General features: G+C 44.2%; 1 protein-coding gene across 2 annotated transcripts; it reads right to left on the bottom strand.

Annotated features, from left to right (window-relative positions):
* Window positions 1-323: 323 nt before the first annotated feature.
* On the bottom strand, window positions 324-1,437 carry LOC125534149 (BTB/POZ and MATH domain-containing protein 2-like). Of its 2 annotated transcripts, none has more exons than XM_087540162.1 (2): window positions 1,043-1,437; window positions 324-1,005 (listed from the first exon to the last, which is right to left on the bottom strand). In XM_087540162.1, exons 1-2 carry the CDS (start codon window positions 1,435-1,437, stop codon window positions 324-326), a joined length of 1,077 nt encoding a protein of 358 aa, XP_087396288.1. The 2 variants fall into 2 exon arrangements, with proteins under 2 accessions (XP_087396288.1, XP_087396289.1); XM_087540163.1 differs by having other exon boundaries at window positions 1,049-1,437.
* Window positions 1,438-11,001: the final 9,564 nt, after the last annotated feature.

The following is an 11,001-nucleotide window of genomic DNA, read 5'->3' as shown; positions in this document are numbered from 1 at the left end:
GAGCTTGGGAGGAGAGGCGACTGCTCTCGAGGGGATACAAATCCCGCAACACACCAATTGTTATGGTGGGAAAAATTGCAGAAACTACTCAGTTGCAAAACTTAGTGTACGTAATACGTTGCTCCTGAGTCATCTGATTAAAATCAAAGTAAACGGTGGACACATGCGTTAATATCAGTCAGATGATTTGAATCATTTCCCTAAACAAGTACCAAGGTTTTAGTACCACAATCTTCAGACTTTTTTGGCTTACAAACGATTCAGGCACTTTGCTATGGCTAAAAATTCTCTTTTATGCAAAAAAAGAAAAAGGAAACCAACATCTATTTTGTACGAGTCCTTTTGAATTTCCTGCTGTGATCAACTTCTTCCTCTTCATGATCCCCCTCCAATGACAGTGGTCGGCGACGTGTCATGAAGAAGTGCTGATTGGTCTCGAGGATGGCGGCCAACATTTCTTTTGACGACATAAATTCTACGCACTCATCCTTGAGTCGATTACAGCGGTGCTGACTCGCCAGCACGTACGTGCTCATAACGGTGGCCGCATCCATAATGTTGCACAGCTCATCTTCACACATGAGCTTCAGCCTCTCCAGCCCATACATGTCTGCCGCGACCATCAGGTGCTGCATCACCGCGACGCTGTAGCCTTCAGCGGGCGGCGGCGGCAGCGTGTCTGCATAAATGTAGCGAAGCATCATCTGGAAGATGGCCGGCTCCACGTCGACGACCTTGACGCGCGGCTTGTCCTTCTCCGCCATGGGGCCATAGAACTGAGCTCTGAAGACCGGCGACCGCGCGGCCAGAACGCACCTGTGCCCGAGGAACTTGTGGCTGCCCACGCGGAACGTGACGTCGGCGCCTCTCCCGTCCTCGAGCATGCTCTCGAATTGGCTGGAGAGTTGGCTGGGCAGCTCCCGAGACAGCCCCCGAGACGGTGGCTCGTCGGTGATGACGGCGAGGACGCACCGTATCGTGAAGCAGCCGTCCCCGAGTTGCGTCCTCGCCGTCATCACCGACGAGCCACCGTCTCGGGGGCTGTGACTTGTCGACGAATTTCTGGTGGCCCCATGTAAGGAAATCGCACGGAGAGAAGATGCACATCAGCGCATCGAAGCTGGCTACGTTTACCTGGCTCCTTTTCTCTAGGATGCTCAGCGTCAACTTGGCGGTCACATCCGGATCCGTGGCTTGCCTGTAACAGCGGACAAACGCTGAGGCGTGGCCGTCACAGTCCTCGTCGTCCCCGTCTGGGTAGAATTTGATATTCCACTCGTAGCCGCCGACTTCGGCGACGGGCGAACTAATGAACTCGCCGACACCCATGCCATCGAGCTGCAGGTAATCGGTCACCTCGAAATTGAGCGTCCTAGTCTGCTCCCAGACCGTGGCAGGTGACGTGATCTCCGGTGAGGTCCAGCAGCTGTTGGCCATGGCCGGCGGCGGTGGAGAACAGACGGGGAGTTAATTGGTCTTGAACTTAATAAACTAGAACAGAATTTGCACCCGCGTATGTACCGTACCTAGGCGTCTTATATATAAAGGGGGAATCCCGACGTGGAGTAGGATTTGCACGCGTATACGTGCGCATCCGACTCGGGAGAGGAACCGAAGAAAGAAAGAGTCGTTGTTATCGGTTACGTGGGGCCTGTGTGCTCGACTTCTGATCGATGGGAGAGGATTTGCTATTCTTTTTCTTTCTTTATTTTTTTCATATCACAAACTCCCATAAATTAACCAGGAGTATTACAATCGATCTGTAGTTGGCTAGCTACAAAATTGGGGATACAACTCATCCAGAGACAGCGTCTCGTGCTACTACTAGCCCGAGCTGCACAAAGATGTGTTACACCGTTGGCTTCCCTTGCCAATGAAAAATATAGCAAAGCTCTTAGGATTCCCGCTAACATCTTCAGTCTCCTATGTAAAATGCTTGCTATATCAGACTACCCACCATCTTTTTTTTCTTTCGAAAAAGAGGATAACCCCCGGCCTCTGCATCAGAACGATGCATGCAGTTATATATTATTAATAGTGCAAAATCCAGCAGCCGAACACCATCGACCCGGAAATAAAGCGGAAAACAAACTCTGATGTCGTATACCTCACGACAGTGCCTCCTCCAGATAGCCACTAATCCCTATGATACAGGACACATCATAAACGAATAATACACAACTCCTAGGCTACGCCTTCAAGAAGGAATCGCCGCACGTGCGCTGATGATGGCGAGTCCACCACAAGGTTGAACTCCGGATTCTCATCCCCAAAGCCAAGCTTCAATCCACCACCTTCAGTAAGGACACGACACAGGCGCGCGACGACGTAGTCTGATCAGAGATCTTGTGTTTCCACCGGAGTGCATAAACTCGTCGTTGAAGCCGTCCGTACCATCCACCGTTATCCGTCTACCGACACCTCGATAGTCAAATACCTCTGGAGAAGACAACAGAAGACAAAGACGTCCCATACCGCTTGCCTCCCGCTACTGTCGCACCACCTTCGATCCGACAGCAACAGGCTAAACATGACACCTCCGCCAGAGCCACTGTGCATTACCTGCCGGCAGCAGGCATGACTTGACGTCTCCATATAAGACGCCATGCGTATCATCCGCCGGTAGCACATCCACCGATGGCTTCACCTGCCGGCAACAGGCACCGCCCAACAACTCCGAAAGAGGCACATGTGTCACCTGCAGAGCTGCATCAAACCCGATCTGTTGATGGAAGGGACGTCCCATACCCCCACTAGCCTCAAAAGGCCGTCACCACCTCGAGATCCAGACTCCGAATCGCCCACACGATCCCGGAGTCCGCCGCCGTTGATGAAGAGGGATCGTCGCCCCGATTCCAGACACTACAGGGAGCACCCACTGTCGTGCCAGCCGTAGTCGTCGCCCATACAATGGCAACAACCACTACAAGAAATATGTCAACTTGTGACCACCACTATTGGTCACTGAATGGTCACAAATTTCCATTTGTGACCTTTTTGTGACCAAAAACATAAGGTCAAAAGCTGGCCGTCATAAACTGACTATAGCGACCTTTCTTCTGGAATGGTCGAAGACGTTTACGACCAAAATACGTCTATTATTTTGTTTTGGTCACTAGCAACCTCCCCAGGCCACGTAGGCATCCAGCGTGGCAATCTGACGTGGCACAAGATTCAGCCCGGTCCAATTCGGTGTTTATATGGGCCGAGCCTATTAATTCATCCTTTTTCATATATTTTTTCCTGTGAATTTTTGGTCGACTTCATGGGCCAAGCCCAACAATTCGGCCTTTTAATTTTCTAGGCCATGGCCCTTTTGCGGACCATTTCGTTAAGCCTTTTTGTTCAGGTTTCCCAGAAGTAAACAATGTTCCAGTCCACTATTATTTGTGCCATAGCCTTTTTAGAGCCCATATATTATTTGGTCCAATAGACCATTTGGTCTTTTTATTCACGGATTTCCAGTTTACACACTTGAACAGCAAACACTCAATAATTCTCTTGATTAAATGATTAAATTTAGAAATCATTCAGCCAAATACACACAACAGCGCATACAATCCGCATGTCCAACATCAACTAAAACAAGCAAAAACAGATACACAAGGACATACAAGTGTGCTTACAAGCAAAAACAGATACACAAGCACCAAAACATGGTGCAACATCAACTAAAATGGTAGTGCGCATCTCCAGGCCTCTTCTGATCTTCCGTCACAGCAGCAGCAGCCTAAACAACATTAGATCCTGATCCAGATCACCAAAAAGAAACATTATCAAATGTTTAGAGACAATGCCATCAACATGACGCGGTAATCCAACTTAACACTTTGTCAACATATTTTACATGTGCAAAGGTATTGAGACAATGACATCAACAAGAGAATGCCTCTTGTAATTGCTGTACGCAGCTCTATATGTACCATGTACTGAACACTAAGGAAGTACCAACTACAGTTTCAGTAAAACTACGTTGATCAAAGGGACCAGGATAAACAAATAGTTGAGAGCTCTTTCTTTCTGTTTGAGCAGTCATGGGCTCGCAGAGAAGGTATAGCTACAGAAGTAGAATATGACCAGTTAATATATTGCAGAGAAGGTTTTTGTGCATCAGCACTGAATCAAAGAACATATTCTCAATAATTTAGACACATCGTTTCCAGTTGTTGCAACATCAGCTTGAGGCTGCTTCTCTATTCTCAATAATTTGTGCATCAGTCATTTCTACAGTTTCGGTAAAACTATAAGAACACAAAGTAAAACTACAAAAACTATAGTTTCAGTCAAATTATATGTACCATATACGCATAGATTCAAGTATGATACTAAGTGAGCAGGTAGAATCATCCAAGCATGGAGGCAAGTGTCTCACCTGCGGCAACTGACCAGGAGCGAAGTTGAGCATGGCTGGGGCAGGAGCAGCTGGAGTAGCACGGCCGGCCTTGAGGTCTAGGGCATCCACAGCCTGCCTGGCATCGGGTGCCCAGACCGAGGGGAGCATCGGGGCGTGCCTGCACGAGGAAGGAAAGCAGCATCAGAGAGTTGAAGGGAAGAAATCAAAGATGAGGGTACCTTCAGGAGCAGAGCAGAGCAGAAGTACTATAAATTAACAGGGCAAGGGTCATTGTTATCCTGGTGGCATTGACAGGCTGCAAAATTGCCTCTACAGTTTATTGTTTAGCTATGATAAATAAGTTGGTACAAGAATGATTGTGGCAACAGTAGATACAGTAAGAATGCAAAGTACATTTAGTGAGAATTGTATTCTTATAATTAAGCTACCAGCAGAGAAGCAGAAAACTGCCGAACAGACTAAGGCACTGACTGTAGTACAGAATGCACTCCAAATTCAGATGTGCTGGACCAATTCAGAACTTCAGATCAGCTCAGAACTGTTTCCCTGATCAGTTCATCCATTGCTAACAAATCTATACAGAAAGTAATAAATTGTACCCCCTAATAGAGACCAGGAATTGGGCCAAATAGCTCGTGTCAACTGGCTACCATTCAAATTATTATTGTACCATGGCATAGAAAAAATTCAGTAACCTCACTTCTACAAATTAACCTGGTGCTGTTGTACTCCTACACCATTCAAGCTCATGGTCGGATAAACAATACTAATAAGCAATAACCCATAGATAGCATGGTACAGAAGCAAGCAACCAGTTAATACTAGCTATCTGAAGGAACAACAAATAGTGACAATTGACAGCAGCTGAAGAAAAATACGATCCTACTGCTACTCTCATCCATTAAACTGACATCATATAATACAAGCTATCTCAAGGAAGGAGAGAAGGGAATATGGGGTTGGCGTCGGTGAGGAGGTGTATGATCTCCATGGTGTGCTTGATGATGCGGGCCGGCATGACATTCTTCCTGTTCTGCTTGGCCTAGTAGTGCCCCGCCAGGACAAAATCAAATCAGTAACTGATGAGTCAAAGACCAATCAATCTTAATATGTCGACTGACGCTTCTGAATTTACTTTAAGAAACGTATTCTCACTTATAGATTTTCTCCATCAAGTACAGGGACGAAGCTGCCGTAAACGGCCTTGACGAGAATGTTCGCCTTCAACGACCTGACAAACATAATTTGAGATGGCAAGTAGTTTCTCAGCAAGGTAAGATAGATAGATGCCACTCCCTCCATCCCACAAGAAAAGATGTTATTACATCAAAAATACTGAAACAACATGGCGCAGTACACTGTAATTAGAAGCGCGTGTAGATTTAAGATCGATGTGTGCATACCTGAAGGCGTCTTGGCAGAAGTGAGTGCTGAGCTTCCCGTCCGCACCCTTGACCAGGTAGAAGTAGACAGCGGTCTGCTCCGACAGGCCATCGTTGACCAGCACGAGTAGCCCGAACGGGCCGAGCAAGCCCCACCCCGCCGCGTCGGCGCTCGCGCTGAAAAAGAGAGGATCAATGAAACTGAGAAACTTGTCCGAGTAGAACTAGATAGAACAATACTGAATGTCTATCTAGGATAAATTTCACAACGATTTGAGCTGGATTTTAAGAACTGAGAAAGCTAAGAGCTAAGAAAGCACAACCATGTAAGCTGCAGTTTGAGAGCTAAAGAAAAAACATGTGGCTGTACTGAAGAAAAAGAAAGGTGCTCAGCTACAACACCAACTGTTGTACTATGTGAGCTACAATTTTCAAATCAAAGAACAAAAGTCTGTAGGAATGATCCGACTACTCATCACAGAAATCTCATATTATACTGAAAAATGGCAACTCTTGTTTGGATAGGAAAGTTCTAAGCAATTCAGTTCAGACAACCACCCCAAAAAAAATCATGTGTTTTTTGAAAATTCTAGTGCAAAGAAACATGACTGAGTGCGCCACACCAACATAAGCAACTTACTACAGTACCAACTAATATGCCACTTTGCCCCTCAAAAAGAAACAATCTGCCACTTTGGCCCCTATTTTTGTAGCATTTCAGTTATAGAAACTGCAACTTTAATTGCTAAAACATGTCGCTAGTACATTGAAAACTAGTTTATACACAGGCAGTAACCGTGGTGAATGTACACTTGGAGCTATACCAGGATGTAAAAGGTTCTTACCAGTAACCGCAGTCAGTAACCAAGCCATGCCTCGCTTGTCTACTCGCAGCTAGTTGGGTAGCCTCGGCAGTTCACAATCTTCTTAGGAGCGCAATGCATTCGTCTCGTTCATCCACCACCCTAAACATTCAAGTAAACGGAAGTGAGAGCTGGGAGCTAACTTAAGAGAGACTGCAGCGAATGAAATTAACAACTAGTTTTTTAATGGCTAAGGGTACACACAGCACATATATACAGTTAGAAAAATTGAGCAGCGGGGGGGGGGGGGATTAAGTGGAGATGCTACATCCTCTTCATAGGAGACAATTCATAGGCAGCACTCAAGGTATTTTTGGTGGCAATTGTTCTCGATCTAATTGTGCAAATGAATTCAAAACATCAAATGGATTGCAAATGAATTGATTCTAGGATGCAAATCAAATCATCTAAAGATGGACACACAGAGCATCTCTAAAGACAGACACACAGAGCATGGCAAGGACCAGATGCTACGCAGAGCTACCACCTAGGCAGATGGGATCGAGCGGGGGGGGGGGGGCAAAAAGAGAGAGTGGGAGGTGGATGACCGACGACCTGAAAACGCGTCAGGCAGCGGAGCCGTGGCCTGGAGGTCTCTGCGACGACGACCACGGCGCTCTGCGTGAGGAGGGAGGGAAGCCACAATGCATCAGGTAAGGGAATTGAAGAGAAAGGAAGAGCAAATCGGGAGAATATCTTACCTCAACGAGCAGTAGAAGGACGCAGACGGCCGAGGGGAAGCAGACGATGCCGTGGAGATGGAGCACCAGGTCCAACCCATGGGGGCGCGGATCTGGAAGCCGACCCCATGGAGGAGACAGAACTCCAGGTCCAGGCCCATGGCGGACCTGTCAACCGCAGCTGCCGCCGCTGCCATGGGGTTGGAGCTCCAGGTCCAAGCCCTTGCGGATCTGGGAGCCGGCGCCGCCGCCTGACCTGCTCGCGCGCACGATCTCCGTCTTCTCTTCCGATGAGGTGAGGGGAGGTGAGGGAGGGGGGAGAGGGCGGGAGCACCGGCGGCGAGGCCGGAGGGAGACGCGATAGCCAGGATCTGGCGCCGGAGGTGGCGGCGGCAAGGGAGGAGTGCAGCGCTAGGGTTAGCGCGCGAGAGAGGAGGGCTTGCTGCCGTGGGTGGGGTTCACGCGAGAGAGAGAAGGGGTTGGGTGGGGTTCGCGCGAGAGAGGGGGGTTTGCTGCCGTGGGATGGGATGGATGGAAGGATGGATGCCAGGTCATCGATCCAAGCCACAAGTGATTCCACCAATCAGAATTAAGCTTAGGTAGTTTTGTTTTTTTCTTTTGTTTCTCTTATAATTTTCACCCTCTAATTCAGGGTAAACATTCAACATATTAACCACTTATAGTTTGCTAAAATGAACAAATAGTGTGCACATGTGTGTATCTTGGGATGACAAACAATGTTGATTTGGGGGTTTTTCACTTTCATTGCACAAAAGAGCCATTTTCCATTTTTCGAGTGCCCAAAATGAGTTTTTTTGTAAAGAATCTACCATATATTTGTTGCAAAATTGGACCAAATCATTTTTATAAAATACTAGGCCATGTTTAATGCACAATTAACACAATGGTTGGGTGTCAAAAGCCTTGATCCACCACTGGTGAAAAAGACAAATTCCCGCCGATTCAGCTGGAAGCGGGTCAAATTTGAACTGCAGCTGCCTCATAGTTTGCTATTTATTTTTTCCAAAAATCATTTCTAGGTACATAAGTACCTATTTAATCAGAGAAACACCAAAAAAATTCCAAGATTCAATCACTAGCTAGGAACGGTCATTCCCGTCGTTTTGACCGCATTTTGAAACGGGCATAAAAAATTCAAAAAAAAATCAAAAAATTGGGAAACCTTCGCATTGTGTCATCATATGTGACCAAGTTTTCAGGAAAAATAACAAACTTGTAATACGACAATTATTTAAAAAAAGTGTTCTCAGAAATGACCTATCATGGGTGAAGATTCATGGCTTTCAAGCCAAATGATCAATCTTATGGCCACATTCATGGCATAGTTTGTTCAAATGATCTCATATTGTGCACAAGGGTGCGTATTGGAATGGCAAACAATGTTGCCTAAGGAAGTTTTCATTTTCTTTGGACGAAAAAACCATTTTCCATTTTCTGAGTGCCTGAAAGGAGGTTTTTTTGTGAAGGACCTCCCAAATAATTGTCGCAAAATTGGACCAAATAAATTTTATAAAATACTAGGACATATTTAATGCACAATTGACAAAATGGTTGGGTGTAAAAAGGTTTGATCCACCTCTCGTGAAAAAGACAAATTCCCGCCGATTTAGTTGGAAGCGGGTCAAATTTGAACTGCAGCTGCCTCATAGTTTGCTATTTATTTTTTCCAAAAATCATTTCTAGGTACATAAGTACCTATTGAATCAAAGAAACACCAAAAAAATTCAAGATTCAACCACTAGCTAGGAACGGTCATTCCTGCTGTTTTGACCACATTTTGAAACGGGCATAAAAAATTAAAAAAAAAATTAAAAAATTGGGAAACCTTCGCATTATGCCATCATATGTGACCAAGTTCTCGGGATAAATAACAAACTTGTAATACAGCAATTATTTTAAAAAAGTGTTCTGAGAAATGAGCTATCACGCGTGAAGATTCAGGGTTTTCAAGCCAAATGATCAATCTTATGGCCACATTCATGGCATAGTTTGTTCAAATGATCTCATATTGTGCACAAGGGTGCATCTTGGAATTCCAAACAATGTCGCCTAAGGGAGTTTTCATTTTCTTTGCACGAAAAATTCATTTTCCATTTTTCGAGTGCCCGAATTGAGTTCTTTTTGTGAAGGACCTACCATATATTTGTTGCAAAATTGGACGAAATCATTTTTCTAAAATACTAGGCCATAGTTGATTCACAATTGACCAAATGGTTGGGTGTCAAAAGTTTTGATCCACCTCTAGTGAAAAAGACAAATTGCCACCGATTCAGCAGGAAGCGGGTCAAATTTGAACTACAGGTGCCTCATAGTTTGCTCTTTATTTTTTCAAAAAATCATTTCTAGGTACATAAGTATCTATTTAATCATAGAAACATCAAAAAAATTCCAAGATTCAACCACTAGCTAGGAACGGTCATTCCCGCCGTTTTGACCGCATTTTGAAACGGGCATAAAAATTAAAAAAAAATCAAAAAATTGGAAAACCTTCGCATTGTGTCATTATATGTGACCAAGTTTCCAGGAAAAGAATAAACTTGTAATACGGCAATTATTTTAAAAAAGTATTCTCAGAAATGAGCTATTATGTGTGAAGATTCATGGCTTTCAAGCCAAATGATCAATCTTATGGCCACATTCATGGCATAGTTTGTTCAAATGATCTCATATTGTGCACAAGGGTGTATATTTGAATGGCAAACAATGTTTCCTAAGGAAGTTTTCATTTTCTTTGGACGAAAAAACCATTTTCCATTTTTCGAGTGCCCAAAAGGAGGTTTTTTTGTGAAGAACCTTCCAAATAATTGTTGCAAAATTGGACCAAATCAATTTTTGAAAAGACTAGGACATATTTAATGCACAATTGACAAAATGGTTGGGGTGTAAAAAGTTTTGATCCACCTCTCGTGAAAAAGACAAATTTCCGCCGATTCAGCTCGAAGCGGGTCAAATTTGAACTGCAGCTGCCTCATAGTTTGCTATTTATTTTTAAAAAAAACATTTCTAGGTACATAAGTATCTATTTAATCATAGAAACACCAAAAAAATTCCATGATTCAACCACTAGCTAGGAACGGTCATTCCCGCCGTTTTGACCGCATTTTGAAACGGGCATAAAAAATTCAAAAAAATAAAAAAATTGGGAAACCTTTGCATTGTGTCATTATATGTGGCCAAGTTCCCAGGAAAAATAACAAACTTGTAATACGGCAATTATTTTTAAAAAGTGTTCTCAGAAACGAGCTATCACGTGTGGAGATCAATGGCTTTCAAGCCAAATGATCAATCTTATGGCCACATTCATGGCATAGTTTGTTCAAATGATCTCATATTGTGCACAAGGGTGCATATTGGAATGGCAAACAATGTTGCCTAAGGAAGTTTTCATTTTCTTTGGACGAAAAAACCATTTTCCATTTTTCGAGTGCCCAAAAGGAGTTTTTTTGTGAAGGACCTCCAAAATAATTGTTGCAAAATTGGACCAAATCATTTTTCTAAAATACTAGGACATATTTAATGCACAATTGAAAAAATGGTTGGGTGTAAAAAGTTTTGATCCACCTCTCGTGAAAAAGACAAATTTCCGCCGATTCAGTTGGAAGCGGGTCAAATTTGAACTGCACCTGCCTCATAGTTTGCTATTTATTTTTTCCAAAAATCATTTATAGTTACATAAGCACCTATTTAATCATAAATACATG

Source organism: Triticum urartu, chromosome 2A (assembly GCF_056163025.1).
Source record: "Triticum urartu cultivar PI428250 chromosome 2A, HENAU_Tu73, whole genome shotgun sequence".
NCBI classification, from domain to species: domain Eukaryota; kingdom Viridiplantae; phylum Streptophyta; class Magnoliopsida; order Poales; family Poaceae; genus Triticum; species Triticum urartu.
The sequence above is the reverse complement of the archived record's forward strand: the minus strand, read 5'-3'. Positions and strand labels throughout refer to the sequence as shown.